The sequence below is a fragment of the Saccopteryx leptura genome, chromosome 1 (genome assembly GCF_036850995.1).
Source record: "Saccopteryx leptura isolate mSacLep1 chromosome 1, mSacLep1_pri_phased_curated, whole genome shotgun sequence".
Classification (NCBI taxonomy): Eukaryota; Metazoa; Chordata; class Mammalia; order Chiroptera; family Emballonuridae; genus Saccopteryx; species Saccopteryx leptura.
Genome location: NC_089503.1, coordinates 241,325,345 through 241,342,460, shown reverse-complemented (window position 1 = coordinate 241,342,460; position 17,116 = coordinate 241,325,345). Strand labels below are relative to the sequence as shown.

Below are 17,116 nucleotides of genomic sequence, written 5' to 3'. Positions count from 1 at the left end.
ACCTGGGAGATTCATTTTCTCTGGATTACTGCATCTACTACTGGTAAAGCTCAAGGGAGTTCTCTTCAGCTCTTTTCATCTATGACTATAACAAGCTGAGCTTCTTACAGAGTGTTTTGGGGGTTTTTTGTTAGTAGTTCAAAAGGAGACTTTCATGTTAAAGAATGAACATAGCGCCTGAGTTGTGGTGGCTCAGTGGATAGAGTGTTGACCCAGAACTCAGAGGTTGCCGGTTCGAAACCCTGGGCTTGCTTGGTCAAGGCACATAGTTGATGCTTCCTGCTCTTCCCTCCTCCTCTCTTTCTCTCTTTTTCTCTCTCTTCTCTGTCTCCTCTGTCTCTCTCTAAAATGAATAGATAAACTTTTTTTTTTTTTTTTAAAGAATGAACATAGCTAGCAAGGCTGGATAGGAAGGTGTTTCTTCTCAGCTAAAGGTGATGCCTAATTCCAGAATAACAAATTGTTACAAGCACCTGGGCCCTCTGTTGAGTTTAGTTAGTTGATTGTTATTTTATAGGGCTGTAACACTACTTATGTCCAGTTAAATAGGAAGAAAGGAGAGAGAGAGAGAGAGAGAGAGAGAGAGAGAGAGAGTGTGTGTGTGTGTAAAAACGAAAGCTCATTTTGGCTTTATCCATTTCTTACCACAAGTAAAAATATCCATACTAAACAAAACCTACATTGAACTTAAAGTGTTCTGTGAGACACACACCAGTGTTCCATCTTATAAGAGTCAAGCATTTTCTAGAAATGTACTAGGGGGGGGGCAGGGTGGTTGAGCATACTCTCATCAAGACTGACATGGTTCTCTCTCTTTTGCAGGCCTGATTGTTGGCAATGACATCGATAATAGGCTGGCATTATCTCTGTCCTAACCAGCTACTTTATAACTGTGAATAGTAACTATGCATATTTGTTGGTCAGCAAAACCAAGGAACAAGAGCTATGGCCTTTGAAAAAGTCTGTCTGATTCCAGGTTATTTTTCCTGGGTTTCATCATCAGGGACCTCTTCCTCTTCATCTCATCAACAATGTGGTACCTTTTACCATATGATAAAGATTAAGGACATGTTCTTTGATCAACAACCAGAACTAAAAATCTGCTGGAGTAGGGTCAGAGACCATTTCAACTACAGCTGAGGAAGATGAAATTTCCGTTTTATTTGGTGCCTTGTACAGGGAGCACGCTAACTCTTATGGAAATGTGTGTGTAAAAAAGAGACTGAGTTTTGTCTAATAGAAACTCATGGTTATGGCGAGTGACCCAACGTGATCCGAGGGGGCAAGAGCCACACAGGAACTCATGACGGGCTATACCATGTTGCGGAATGGGGGAGTGGGGAATGGAGGTCAAACCTGGATGTTACGGTGGTCCAACCGAATCCGACTGACGTGGCTCAGTTTTACGCTCTTCATTATTCTGGTGTTCTTCCCCCTCATTGCTCACTATTATCTCACCACGCTGGATGAGGCTGATGAGGCCGGCAAGCGGATTTTTGGCCCGCGGGCTGGTAACGAGCTGTGCGAGGTAAAGCACGTGCTGGATCTTTGCCGAATCCGTGAGTCTGTAAGTGAAGAGCTCTTGCAGCTGGAAGCCAAACGGCAAGAGCTGAACAGTGAAATTGCCAAGCTGAACCTGAAGATCGAAGCCTGTAAGAAGAGTATTGAGAACGCCAAACAGGACTTGCTTCAACTTAAGAACGTCATTAGCCAGACCGAGCATTCTTACAAGGAGTTGATGGCCCAAAATCAGCCCAAGCTTTCTCTGCCCATCCGATTGCTCCCAGAGAAGGACGATGCTGGCCTCCCTCCCCCAAAGGTCATACGGGGCTGCCGGCTGCACAATTGTTTCGATTATTCTCGCTGCCCTCTCACCTCTGGTTTTCCAGTCTATGTGTATGACAGTGACCAGTTTGCCTTTGGCAGCTACCTGGATCCCTTGGTAAAGCAGGCTTTTCAGGCCACAGCACGAGCCAACGTCTATGTTACGGAAAATGCGGACATTGCCTGCCTCTATGTGATATTAGTGGGAGAGATGCAGGAGCCAGTGGTGCTGCGGCCTGCCGAACTTGAGAAGCAGTTGTATTCTCTGCCACACTGGCGGACAGATGGACACAACCACATCATCATCAATCTGTCACGGAAGTCAGATACACAGAACTTACTGTATAATGTCAGCACAGGCCGTGCCATGGTGGCCCAGTCGACTTTCTATGCTGCCCAGTACAGACCTGGCTTCGACCTGGTAGTCTCGCCACTAGTCCATGCCATGTCAGAGCCCAATTTCATGGAAATCCCACCACAGGTGCCAGTTAAGCGGAAGTATCTCTTCACCTTCCAGGGTGAGAAGATTGAATCACTGAGATCCAGCCTTCAGGAGGCCCGCTCCTTTGAAGAAGAAATGGAGGGTGACCCCCCAGCTGACTATGATGATCGTATCATTGCCACCCTGAAGGCTGTACAGGACAGCAAGCTAGATCAGGTCCTGGTCGAATTTACCTGCAAAAACCAGCCTAAGCCCAGTCTGCCAACTGAGTGGGCACTGTGTGGGGAGCGGGAAGACCGCTTGGAGTTACTGAAGCTTTCCACCTTTGCCCTAATTATTACTCCTGGGGACCCTCGCTTGGTAATTTCGTCCGGGTGTGCCACACGGCTTTTCGAAGCCCTAGAAGTCGGTGCTGTCCCAGTTGTGCTGGGGGAGCAAGTCCAGCTTCCTTACCAGGACATGCTGCAGTGGAATGAGGCAGCCCTGGTGGTGCCCAAGCCACGGGTCACCGAGGTTCACTTCCTGTTACGAAGTCTCTCAGACAGTGATCTACTGGCTATGAGGCGGCAAGGCCGCTTCCTCTGGGAGACCTACTTCTCCACCACCGACAGTATTTTCAGTACCGTGCTGGCTATGATCAGGACTCGCATACAGATCCCAGCTGCGCCCATCCGGGAGGAGGCTGCGGCGGAGATCCCCCATCGTTCGGGCAAGGCAGCTGGGACGGACCCCAACATGGCCGACAACGGGGACCTGGACCTGGGGCCAGTAGAAACTGAGCCGCCTTATGCCTCACCCAAATACCTCCGCAACTTTACTCTGACTGTCACTGACTTGTACCGCAGCTGGAACTCTGCTCCGGGGCCCTTCCACCTTTTCCCCCACACACCCTTTGACCCAGTGTTGCCCTCAGAGGCCAAATTCCTGGGCTCAGGGACTGGATTTAGGCCCATTGGTGGTGGAGCTGGCGGTTCTGGCAAGGAGTTTCAGGCTGCGCTTGGTGGCAATGTTCCACGGGAGCAGTTCACAGTGGTGATGTTGACTTATGAGCGGGAGGAAGTGCTTATGAACTCTTTGGAGAGATTGAATGGCCTCCCTTACCTGAACAAGGTGGTGGTGGTGTGGAATTCTCCCAAGCTACCATCGGAAGACCTTCTGTGGCCTGACATCGGTGTCCCCATCATGGTAATAGAAAACTGAGCAGTTTGTTCTATTGCATGAGACAGTATTACACTCTTAAACCCTTTCCTATATGTATATAGATATGTATGTACTTTTTAACCTATACACCTTCTTTCCCCATGAAATTTCTGCTTGCTGCTTTTTCAGTCTTTTCAGGCTTTGTCAGTTCCATCTCTGCTACTCCCTAAATCTTGTAACTCTCAAAACTAAAACTGATCATGGCCTCAGGAAACCCCTTGTTACCCCGTAGATTTCTTCTAACAAAGATGATGATGAGATTGATAATGAAAAGCTAATGTTTAAGAAGGATGCATGATCTAGGCACTGTAATTTAGCATTTATAGAACTTATCTATTGTGATTTCTTCATTTTGTATCTGTGGAAGCTGAGGCTTAGAGGGTTAATTATTTTGCTCAAAGTCATGATTAGTAATGGAGGAGCTGAGCTTTAGTATGTGTGATTCCAGAAGCTGCAGTTTTAATCACTTCCCAAAGGATTTACAGAGAAAACTTGTGTCATTTACCAGGCTGTTATAAAAGTCTTGGAAGACTGGAGTTAGGGTTTTATATACTGCTTACAAAAATTAGGGGATATTCCAAAATGAATATGAAGGAGTAAAATATCCCCTAATTTTTGTGAGCAGTATATTTGGGAGTTGGAGATCCTGAGCCTTTCCTGTAGTTTCTTGTAGGTCCTTTCTCATTCTTTATTTATGGTGGTTAGGATACTGTATTTTACAGGAACAGTATAGCCAAATATGTAGGATAGGGCTTTTGTTCTGAGTACTTTGTTTATTCACCTTCTGGTGTAAACTTGACAGTCTAGGACAGTGGTCGGCAAACTTATTAGTCAAGAGAACCAAATATCAACAGTTCAATGATCAAAATTTCTTTTGAGAGCAGTTTTTTAAACTTAAACTATATATGTAGGTACATTCCTTATCGAGGTAGTGCCTCACTTGGTATTTTGTGGAAGAGCCACACTCAAGGGGCCAAAGAGCTGCATGTGGCTCGTGAGCCATGGTTTGCTGACCAGGGGTCTAAGAGGTTAACCATTTCTCTGAAATGTGAAGCCTAGAGCAAGCCTTAAGTGAACTGCCAACTGCATACCCTGCAGTTTAGCTACTTCCTAGAAGAAAGGTAGCAAACAAGGGAAGAAGATCTGATGGGTCATGTGTTGCTAAAACTTGCTTAAGAAAATTAAGTGTAGTTTTTAGGAAGAATTTATCTGGAAGGGGAATTGTTTGGCCTAGACTAGCTTTTGGAAATTTATTTCACTGAGAAACTAATTCATGTGAAATATTTCTAAGCAGCAGCATGGTATAATAGAAAGGTATGAGTTTTGAAGTGTTATGTATCAATAGATCTGGGATTAAGTAGAATTTTGTGATCTTTGATAAATTAATTAACTTCTCTGACATCAAGATTAAAGAGGAATCTAAGGTAAGTATGTGTTGGGCAAATGAGTTTGTAAAATTCGTGTTATTTGAGTTTGTTCACTTTTATTGTTAAAAATGACTGGGCAGCCTGACCAGGCGGTGGTGCAGTGGATAGAGCGTCGGACTGGGATGCAGAGGACCCAGGTTTGAGACCCTGAGGTCGCCAGCTTGAGCATGGGTTCATCTGGCTTGAGCAAGAAGCTCACCAGCTTGGACCCAAGGTCGCTGGCTCAAGCAAGGGGTTACTCGGTCTGCTGAAGGCCCGCGGTCAAGGCACATGTGAGAAAGCAATCAATGAACAACTAAGGTGTTGCAACATGCAACGGAAAACTAATAATTGATGCTTCCCATCTCTCCGTTCCTGTCTGTCTATCCCTCTCTCTGACTCTCTCTCTCTGTAAAAAAAAAAAAAAGTGTGTGTGTGTGTGTGAGAGAGAGAGAGAGAGAGAGAGAGAGAGAGACTGGGGAGCCGCCAGGTATGTAATCTGTGAAATTGCTAATTACCTTCCTGCTTGGGAAGGACCATTGTTATGCTAATGTGTGCTGGAGAAGAGGTTTTGGTGCCAGAAAAGTTTTTTCTTTTTGTTTGTTTTTAAAGACTTTATTCATTTTTATAGAGGAGAGAGGGAGAGAGAGAAGGGGAGGAGCATATGTGTCTTGACTAGGCAAGCCCAGGGTTTCAAATTGGTGACCCCAGCATTCCAGGTCAACACTTGATCCACTGAGCCACAAAAGGTCAGGTGACTCCAGGAAAGTTTTAAAAGGGGAGAAGGAGAAGAAGAAGGAGCCATGATGGCAGGGAAAGAAAGGAGGTCATTTTTGCAGAGAGAGAATACAGGGTGCTGAAGAAGAGAATTTGCACAGAGAGAACGAGATGGGAAAGAGAGGTGAGGGCTTTTGCAAGCTTTGCTGAGACTGGTGGGGCCTTTGATTCAAGGAAAAAGCGGAGAAGATTCTCCTGGTTGTGGAACTGGAGAATGTGTCAGTGGCTTTGTGAGCCTTGTGTGTGTTTGCTCATCGACCTGTTGTAAAGTGCCAAAAGCTACAGAATTAATATTAATATTTTAGGAAATTTAAAGAACATTTTATTAATTTGGGCTAGGCATGCAGAAAGATTTTGTAAGTGTGATTTCTGTGCTTGTGTGATTAGCATCAAAACTAAGATGGCCAATGGCATTGTGTTGTAAATGCAGAAGAGGAAGGAGACTTGGATTCCCTGACCTTCCCCCATACCTATGGGAGGAGGGGTGAATAGCTAGCCAGGTACAGGAAGAAAAAAGGATTAAATTAAAATCTTTTCTTATGCTGATGAGCCACTTAAAGGCATCTGTCTCTAGGGAAACTACCCCTCCCCTCCTGAAAGCATGTAGTTAATGTATGTATCTCTAAACAAAAGGTATAAACTTCTGCCGTGATGTCAGGTTTTCTCCCCTCTCCTGTATAATTAGGAGTATAAACAGCCCCTGAACTGTTTTTGGGGTTAACACAATTTGGGTCTGTTGCCCTGTGTCAGCCATATGCAGCCGGCACATTTAATAAATTTCCTCCTTTAATAAAACTTTTAAAAACTCATTTGGACTACATGCCTCTATGAACACCCGCAGATTTGTGGATTTGGTTACTTTACAACATTTGGTGCCCACACAGGGCCTACAGTGTTTCCCGTCACCGGGTAGAGGCACCCTGAATCGGACTCTACGGGGAGCTGCCCCGGGCCCGCTTGAGAGCGAGGAGAGGCATGCCACCTGAGACTTACAGGGCTCCCAGTCTTCCTGTGGGGTTCAGACACCTGTGGGGTTCGGACACAGTTCCCTGGTAGACAGTCCCAGTTCCAAATTTGACAATTTGGACTATTTGGCAGAAAAATAAAGGAGGTAAGAGAAACAACTCTTTCTGCTTTGCTGAATTTTTGTGGCTTTCCTCTGAATACTTGCTTTCACTTTTCTGTCTGAGACTGGTACTGGTCAAAATTGTTTGGGACTAGAAGTAGGTAAAGTAGATTTGGGGGATTTGCTGATTTGGGACTCCGGGAATGTGGAGCCCCGGTGGAGTAAGTAGGGCTTTTGAGACTATTTTGCTGTCTGTAACTAGTCTATAGTCTTTATGTTTTGATCTGCTGTGAAACAGATCAGATGTGATTGTAAGTTCGCGCAGGCTTTCCAAGACCGAGATGTCGGTGGAAAGTTTTAGGTCCTGCCTTGGACTCTGGGGGATATCTGCTCGTACTCTGGAAGGACAATTGGGAGGAGCTGAAAGTGACCAGGTCCGTCGCCCTCTATCACGGTTTTGTGTTTGCACATTTGGTCGTTATTAGGAACGGAGTGGACCAAATCCACCAGTTCTGCCTCGGGCCTTCAGAGACATCAGGTTCTAAGAAATATAAGTGGGGACAATGTGTGTATCTCTAGGAAGGTTAAGACCATCCAGGATTAGTCAGTTTCGCTTCGCACTGAATCAGTGGAGGCTGAGCTAACCTGGATTGATTAATCTCGACCCAAGACTTCCAAGAGATGTCTCTGTGTTTATCAAGATCTTATTCTTCTTTGTTCTCCTTACTCTTAAATTCTAAAATTCCTGGGTTTAAAGTCCCAGCAGAATGTGGCCTGTGCATACCTGAGAGGCCAGGAGGGGGAGCCCTTCCCCGTCTATGAAAGAGCACTCGTGTGTGGTTGTGTGTCTTTTGTTTAATGTCTAGACGTGTCTGTTTTAAGGCCTGTTTGAGTCTTTTGTGTTAAAATTGGAAGCTTCTGACTAAAAAAGCAATCTTAAGTAGCAAACTGTTATTCACTTTGTTCTCAAATACTAGCTTCGGGGCGCCCTAGAATGGGCAAGCTAAGGTTTCTCCCCTGAAGGAAATTATTTTCTTCTGTTGGCTTCTCCCCTTGTCTTGTGTAATAATTAATATCAAACACTTTTATTCTGGGTGCTAGTTAACTATCTGTTTTATATTTTTGTTTTATTGGTGCACTAATTTCTGGATTTTTTTGAAGTATTTTTAATTTTGTAATTAGTAACCTTAGCTATTAAATATGGGAGGAGGAGCCAGTTCACAGAAGACCCCATTAGACTGTCTTTTAAAACTTTCAAGAAGCTTATGGAGATGGCCGTAAATACGGAATTAAATGGTCCAAGAAAAGGCTACGTTATCTCTGTGAATCAGAATGAACTAGGTTTGGAGTTGAATGGCCGGCAATTGGAACTTTTAATCTCGGCTAATAGAGGAAGTCTGGAATATTGTAACTGAGGATCCAGGCTACCCTGATCAGTTTCCATACATTGATCAATGGCTAAATTTAACATTAGATCCACCACAGTGGCTGAAAGCTTGCTCAGTACAGAAAGGGTGATACATCTTCCTAGTCCGGCCAGACTTATATCTAAGACAGAAAAAGAGATTCGAAAGAAAAAAATAGAACTCAACTAGGAAGAAATCAATATACTTATTGCAATAGGGAATATGGCCGGGAAAGTATTTCTCCAGCCTCTAGGAGAAAAGGCTGGCAAGTGAGCGATTTAGGTGAGAGAAGAGAGAAAAGCCGAGTGGGGACGCGGAGTGTGTGGAATAATAGAGTGGGGGTGCGGCCACGGAGAGGCCAATGTGGACATGCCTCCTCCCCCCTTAGCTGCACTCCTGCCCTTGCCACCACAGCGCACACAAGCAGAGGGCAAACATCAGGCAGAAGGCCAAGCACCAAAAAGCGAGCCCCACCGCCACCTCTAGATGCATGCCTAGAATAGGGTTCAGCTTGCTGTGCGTGGGCAGGGGAGAAAGAGCAATAGAGAAAGGATGAAATAACTATTAATAAAATATAAAATAGAAATTGATTTCAAATGTCCCCCTGTGGACCAAAGGAGATTTTGCCCATTTGGAAAATACAGGGTAGGAATAGTATTAAAAATTAAAACTTTGCTTTTAAAAAATCTTTTTTATTTTTTTACAGAGACAGAGAGAGAGTCAGAGAAAGGGGCAGACAAAAACAGACAGACAGGAATGGAGAGAGATGAGGAGCATCAATCATTAGTTTTTCATTGTGACACCTTAGTTGTTCATTGATTGCTTTCTCATATGTGCCTTGACTGTGGGCCTTCAGCAGACCAAGTAACCCCTTGCTCAAGCCAGCGACCTTGGGTCCAATCTGGTGAGCTTTGCTGAAACCAGATGAGCCCACACTCAAGCTGGCGACCTTGGGGTCTCGAACCTGGGTTCTCTGCATCCCAGTCCGATGCTCTATCCACTGCGCCACCGCCTGGTCAGGCTTAAAAAATCTTAAAAGAGAGAAAGAGAATTTAGAAATTAACAAATCGTGAACCTTGCTAGTTAATTGGCAACTTCTTAAATTAAATTGCAGCTCCAAAAGAAGTAATAGAAACATAAGTAATAGAATTATTAGAAATAAGCCCTCAGTGGTTTTGGAATAGTGGCTTGTTGCCCTCCACTGATGTATAGGAATTTATAGAAGGGTTTTGACTCTCTCCTGCGGGACCAAAGCGGGTGTAGGGTCCCCTCTAAGTTTCCCCTACACTTCCCCAGTTCCTTTGTGTGGCATGGTTGTTATCTGATATGGGAGGCATGGGATTCGTGGGGAAAACCCACTGTTTTAGCCATAATAGTAAAAATTGTAAAAAGGACTTTTTAGGGAATTACAGGAAAAATTAGAAACCTCATAGGCTAAAGCAACTCATTATTGAGAAAGTAATTTTGTAAAATTTGTATTTCAATTAGCTGCTCAAAGCAAGGCAGTTAGTTTACAGGTGGCAAATTGATTCAAGTCCTGCTTAGGAGAAGTCCCATTATCTTTTTTTTTTTTAATATTTTTTTAAAGATTTTTTTTATTTTATTGATTGATTTTTAAAGAGAGAGGAGTGAGAGAGAAAGAGAGAGAGAGAAGGGGAAGGGGCAGGAAGCATCAACTCCCATATGTGCTTTGACCTGGCAAGCCCAAGGTTTCGAACCGACAACCTCAGTATTCCAGGTCGACGCTTTATCCCACTGCGCCACCACAGGTCAGGCAGAAGTCCCATTATCTTGCTAAGGAGCTTGACTACAAACTGCTGGGAAAAAAAAAAGGTAAAAGCGGCAGACTCTACTTTCATTTCTTGTAGTCTGCTTCCCCCTCAGGCATCCATCCCACCCCTTATGATTGATTCAATAGTGTAAATTACTGTAGGTCAGAAGAAAGTTAATATCTCTTTGCCAGCTTGGTAGTTTGTACCAAGAATCCTTTATTGTGTAAAAAAAAATATTTTTCCATGTTAAAATGTATGTGTTATTTTAAAGACCTTTTGTTAATTCTTTATTTGCTGTTTTATAGCCCTATAATATTAGAATCTTAGTTTAAATATTAGAAATTTAATGTCTTTTTATGTAATACTTAGTTTATTATCATTTTATAACAATATTGTTTTATACTAGGTAATATAAGAAAAAGAAGCCATATACTGGAACTCTTGCGAATCTGTTTTATCATGCTTTTGTTGAAATTTATTTTGAATACTAATGTACTGAGTTATTCAGCAGCAAAGAGACTATGAAATTCTAAAGGAGGCACCAAAAACTTGTTTTTCTTAATTTAATCTAGCTACTAATGCTGTTTTGTCCTTTTCCAAGAGTTTATATAGACAAAAAGGGCTCTCAAGCCCCTCAGCAAGATCTTCTGAGCACGACTTTTAAGGTCTTTAATGACCAAAATAGAAACAGAAAAGGCAAATAAGGCCCAAAAGAGATCAGGAAAATACCAGCTTTTGGCATATATTTTTAAATTTAGGCTCCAGTGCCCCAAAGGGCTTCGTAGGATTCCATTAGAGCCCTACTTCAAGAGTAGAAAGAAAGGTCATTGAACTGAGACCTGCCTGGCTTCCCGGCCCCACCAGGGGACAATGTCTTTGCTGTAGAAAAAGGGACACGAGAAGGTAAGCTGCCTCCTTGCTCCATGGAGGGAGGGTTCAGTCTCTTCTAGCCCTGCTCCAGCTTCCTGTGACCTGACCTTGCCCAGCATACTGGGAATTGCCACTGAAGGCTAAAAGGTGCCCAAGGCTGGCCATTGGCCCCATCTCACGACATCATTAATGAGTCTAAGGTATTTCTTCCAAGTAGCAGGTAAACTGATCTCATTTCTTGTGAAAACAAGGGCCATTTATTATGCCTTGCCTGAATATTTGAGTTTTATTTATCCCTTGAAGATCTCTACTGTGGGTATTGACAGTCTGATTTTGTTGCTTAATAGTGTCTTTATTCCTCTTGTCTCAATGCCCTATGCCTATTGTAGGCTGGGACTGGCTCCTAATTCCAACTAAAAGCAATGATCATTAGAACTTAAACTCAAGCTACAAAGTGTAGAATGTGACCACAACTCCAATGCATTGTGGACTTTTCCTGAATATATGTAAGTATGTTCTTTAGGACATTTCTCAGACTAAAGTGAAATTAAGTTACATTGGCAAATAATATAAAGCAATGAGAATGTCAACATAGACTTAGTGAAATTACGTTAACATATTAAGAACATTTGTGACTAAAAGTTTTATTTTGAATCCTGTTATATTAGTTATAATTTTATTTTTGTTTAATAATCTAGTAGGCTTTAGTCACTTTATTGTATTAAGATGCTTGTTATAGTATTTGTTAACATTAGCTATTTGAATTTTATTGTTAATTATATATTCTTTCAGTCTGCCTCAAAATCAGAACATAGTAATTCAAATGAATAGATGCCACCCAGAATCAGTGGGGTTTTGGGACCCTTATTGCCAAAGGTTTATTCGAGACCAATTATAAAAGATTTAAAAACAGGGAAGAAAAGAATTTTCTCAGGTAAACATCTGGAAATAGACTTTAATGAATTGATTGTTAGGAAATCACTGTATGTATGGTTCTTTCCGGGTTTAACTTGCCCATTCTAGTATTGGACCTGTATTTGTGTCCCCAATCTCAAAGCTAGTAGAAAAGGAACTCAATATTAATTAGAAGCTAATTAAAAATTACATTGTACCCACAGGTACCCAAAGGTTCAGGGCAAGTAAATTACATGAATCAAATAGTAAAAAGAAACGTAACCACTCTTTCCTAAGTACTTGCAGGATTTACAGGTTATTTAGCAAACTGATCAAAAGACTGTCCAAAGGTGCTTCCAGCAGATTCAGTACATCACCCAAGGACTGACTCCCATGCAGATGGGGCCACACACCGTGATCCTGACGACTCCTGCTACTGCCAAAAATAGAAGGCATCAACCACAAACAGGAAACTGGTTGGTCTACATATGGCGAATATATGAAGAAACTAAGGACTCTTTTTAATCAGACTTTAGGGAAAAAGGGAAACTAGGGTAAAACAAAAGCAACTTAATTGTCACTAAGAATTAAAGGTTATAAATTAAGAGTTCTGACTAAAAGTAAATTGTTATAAAGGCCAGTTAATTTTATGTAAGTTGCAAAAAGGTTTGTGCAGTTTATAAGAAGTTAGTCAATAACATTTGTTTCTTTAGTGAACTGTATTGCTATTAATGCTGTCTGTTAAATATCTGTTATGTGTTATAAGTTAATAGGCTGCTCATCAGTAAATTAAGTCAAAGATTTGACTTGGGAAATAGAATCAGTGGGGAATGTTGTAAAGTGCCCAAAGCTACAGAATTAATATTAATATAATATTTTAGGAAATTTAAAGAATATTTTATTAATTTGGGCTAGGCGTGCAGAAAGATTTTGTGTGATTTCTGTGCTTGTGTGATTAGCATCAAAACTAAGATGGCCAATGGCATTGTGTTGTAAATGCAGAAGAGGAAGGAGACTTGGATTCCCTGACCTTCCCCTATACCTGTGGGAGGAGGGGTGAATAGCTAGCCAGGTACAGGAAGAAAAAAGGATTAAATTAAAATCTTTTCTTATGCTGATGAGCCACTTAAAGGCATCTGTCTCTAGGGAAACTACCCCTCCCCTCCTGAAAGCATGTAGTTAATGTATGTATCTCTAAACAAAAGGTATAAACTTATACTGTGATGTCAGGTTTTCTCCCCTCTTCTGTATAATTAGGAGTATATAAACAGCCCCTGAACTATTTTTGGGGTCGACACAATTTGGGCCTGTTGTCCTGTGTCAGCCATATGCGGCCGGCATATTTAATAAATTTCCTCCTTTAATAAAACTTTTAAAAACTCATTTGGACTATGTGCCTCTACGAACACCTGGGAATTTTTGTGGATTTGGTTACTTTACTACAGGCCGGTGCGAGTCTTGAATAAAGGAATGGCCCGCCAGTTTGGCTTCACTGTTTCTTTGCTATCTGCCCAAATCCAGTGAGGACTTGCATCTGCATGGCCATGATTGCTGTGACTACTGGCCATACAGTACAGAATCTAGAAAGTTGCCCAATTATTGATTCCTACTTATTCCTTTATGTTGGAGGAGTGTGGGCATTCTTCCTGTATTATGGACAGCTTGAACTCACTTCACTCACTTCTGTGTCCTCTTCATTATTTTCCTCTGAATCATAGCTGTCAGTGCCTCCTTTCTTCTGTACAAATCTTTGTGGTTTTTTTTGTTTGTTTGTTTTCTTTTAACAGAGACAGAGTCAGAGAGGGATAGATAGGGCAGACAGACAGGAACGGAGAGAGATGAGAAGCATCAATTATTAGTTTCTCGTTGTAACACCTTAGTTGTTCATTGATTGCTTTCTCATATGTGCCTTGACCGCGGGCCTTCAGCAGACCGAGTAACCCCTTACTTGAGCCAGGGACGTTGGGTTCAAGTTGGTGAGCTTTGCCCAAACCAGATGAGCCCGCTCTCAAGCTGGCGACCTCGGGATCTCGAACCTGGGTCCTTCCACATCCCAGTCTGATGCTCTATCCACTGCCTGGTCAGGCCAAATCTTTGTTTTAAATTTTCCTTTTTGCTATGGCTACTACTTGCTTACTATTACTGCTCATCTTTATGTAATTGAATTTATAGTTTGAGGCTACTCAAGACTGAAAAGGGTTCTAAAAATTTATTTTTTTATTTTTTTATTATTTTTTACAGAGACAGAGAGTGAGTCAGAGAGAGGGATAGACAGGGACAGACAGACAGGAACGGAGAGAGATGAGAAGCATCAATCATTAGTTTTTTTTTCATTGCGCGTTGCAACACCTTAGTTGTTCATTGATTGCTTTCTCATATGTGCCTTGACCACGGGCCTTCAGCAGACCAAGGAACCCCTTGCTGGAGCCAGCGATCTTGGGTCCAAGCTGGTGGGCTTTTGCTCAAACCAGATGAGCCCGCGCTCAAGCTGGTGACCTCGGGGTCTTGAACCTGGGTCCTCCGCATCCCAGTCCGACGCTCTATCCACTGCGCCACCGCCTGGTCAGGCTCTAAAAATTTTTGACCACAGAATCTGTCACGAAAGTGTTGTAAATGGCGAGATTCTTTTATAGACTTCTTCTCAAGTAAATTTCACTTTTTCTTTCTCAGTTACATCTTTTTCAATGTCATTGAAATAAAAAAATAATTGTTCTGTGAAAGGTATATGCTGCTCACATAGAATAATAAAGCAGCCTTTGTTTTCCATTTTTCCTGAGTTTTCTTTGAATTTGATAGGGATGTGGAGAAGCTGATGCCCCTCCCCCCCACTTCACAGTGCCTGAAATTTGTCAGGGAACTTACCAGAACTGATCCTTTCTTTTAACTCTGGTGGGAAATACGTAGTCCTCTTTGATTACCGGGCAGCTCATTACAACAATACAATGCCTAGTGGGAAAATACCAAAAACTTTACAAACAGGGGCCATTCTGAATAACTTGTTCATACTAGCAATACAAGTTCTTTCTAGTTCTTTGAAAAAGAGGGAACAGTTTCGAACTAGCAAATTTTACTCCATTCTCTAAATATTTTGACTATGCTTTCTATTAAAGAGAGGCAGGTTTTTGAGCAGCAGTTGAATTGCTGACTTCTTGGGCATAGAGCCAACGCTACCCAGGTATCAGGGCTAAGAGATTCTGGCAGCTCTTTCTCCTGTGGAAAATGGTGCTATTATGAGACATCTCAAAGTGGTTTTTCCACCTAGGATGCAGAGGTACCTTATCCATTACATTATAGTTAACAGGTCTTTATAATATTAGCAGCAGGTGGTTCCCAGGCAATCTCTCAGATTTCAGTCCTTCAGGGAAAATGATTTGCAATGAGCATATTGGCTGAATGAATCAACTGAGGAATACACATGCCATTTTAGAAAATGCTGGACAATTTGTGTTCCTTTTATGCTCAGATTCCCATCTCAGCAACAGGAATAAATGCTAGGTATTTGTTGGCTATAAATCTATTGAGCCATAGATGTCTTGAGTAGAGGGAGATTGTCTTAGGGGTACCTACTGGGATTTATATATTAAAATTCCTCATTCTTTACTATTGTTTACATAACAAAGGGGGAAACTGCATTCGATCTGGCTTGGAGTAAATGTGATATTCACTGCCACCATTCCTGGACACTCCTGCCCCAACTGCTTTATGTAAAGAAAATTTCAGTTTAGATGGGACAAGGTGACAGTATTCCACTCAGAGAGATGGAAGTAGTGTCACCAGTTGGAGTAGATCTCTCATCTGAATGGTGTGGGCTTCTGACCAGAGGTGGTAATGGTGGGTGACTGCTCTTTTTCTGTCTCTTGTCTGTTTAGTAAACAATTTAATCAGGTTCATTAGCTCCTGGAGTGTAACAACAAAGAGTATCTAATGGAAGTCAAATGGAGAGTCTGTTGTGCCAAGGGATTTGAAAGATAGATTTGAAAAAAGAAACCCTTAATAGCTGGGAGACCATCACTTTCATGCATCTTGAAGATGTTCCACTCTTTCCAGGCCACCATTGTTTCTGTCATATGTCAGTTGGTTTTCTAACTTTTGTTTCCCTATATGTGATGTGTTGTTTTTCTCTGGTTGCTTTCAAGACTTTTTCCCTTATGTGTAATTTTTAGCAGTGTATGTTGTGGCATGGTTCTCTCTGAATTTTATTATAATTGGGGTTCGCTAAGCTTCTTGAATATGTCAATTTATGTTTCTCATTATATTTTAGGAAATTTTTATTTATTATTTACTTAGATATTTTTATCTCCTCCATTCTTTCCCTCCTTTCCTTTGGGGGCTTCATTATATGTATATTAGACATTTTTATGATGTCCCACAGTTCTTAGTGGCTCTGTTTGTTTCTTTAAAATATTTTTTTCTCGTTTTCAGTTTTGATAATTTTTCTGTTAATCCATCGTCACGGGCACTGATTTTTGTGTCCAGTGTTAATCTAGTCAGTTAAGCTAGTCCAGTCAGTTTTCAATTTCAGATGCTGTAATTTCAGTTCCCAAATTTTCATGGTTTTAAATAATATAAATAGTTGTAGTTTCTCTGCTGAGAGTTCCTGTCTTTTTTTCTATTCTGAGTGTACTTCATTGAGCATAGTTACTGATAGCTACTTGAACATCTTTGTCTACTTTACCAATTCTAGCATGTCAGTTATTTGGGGGTTTGTTCTTATTTATTTATTTATTTATTTATTTGTATTTTTCTGAAGTTGGAAGCGGAGAGGCAGTCAGACAGACTCCCGCATAAGCCCGACCGGGACCCACCCGGCATGCCCACCAGGGGGCAATGCTCTGCCCATCTGGGGCATCGCTCTGTTGCGACCAGAGCCATTCTAGCGCCTGAGGCGAGACCATGGAGCCATCCTCAGCGCCTGGGCCAACTTTTGCTCTAATGAAGCCTCGGTTGTGGGAGGGGAAGAGAGAGAGACAGAGAGGAAGGAGAGGGGAGGGGTGGAGAAGCAGATGGGCGCTTCTCCTGTGTGCCCTGGCTGGGAATCGAACCTGGGACTCCTGCACTCCAGGCCAATGCTGTACCACTGAGCCAACCGGCCAGGGCCCTGGGGGGTTGTTCTTAATTGATTTTTTTTTCTTGAGTACTAGGTCACACTTCTGGTTCTTGGTTCATCGAACAACTTTATATTAAACTAGACACATTGTGAATGTTATGTTGTGAAGACTTTGGATTTTGTTTGATTTATCTGGAAAGTGTTGATATTTTAGTTTTAGTTGGCAATTAATTTAGACTTCAGCTGGTCTGCTATGAACAGCCCCAAGCATGCATTTTTTAGGTGTGGCCCAGAGACTGGGTAGTTTATACACAGTTGGAGCTCCTCCTGCCTGGCTTGGTCCTTTCTGGAATCTACTTTCTTCTAGGGCCTGTGGTTACCCCAAACTCTTTCCTCTTATTCTTCAGTTTGG

At 42.2% G+C, this 17,116-nt stretch overlaps 1 protein-coding gene across 5 annotated transcripts in view; it reads left to right on the top strand.

The window, feature by feature from the left end:
* EXTL3 (exostosin like glycosyltransferase 3) overlaps positions 1-17,116 on the top strand; it is a 498,145-nt gene that overhangs the window by 443,375 nt on the left and 37,654 nt on the right. For all 5 annotated transcript variants that reach the window (XM_066388406.1, XM_066388388.1, XM_066388416.1 and 2 more), the window contains exon 2: positions 823-3,451. In XM_066388406.1, the coding sequence (XP_066244503.1) occupies positions 1,304-3,451 (2,148 nt within the window). In that variant the 5' untranslated portion in view covers positions 823-1,303. The remainder of the gene's footprint in view (positions 1-822; positions 3,452-17,116) is intronic.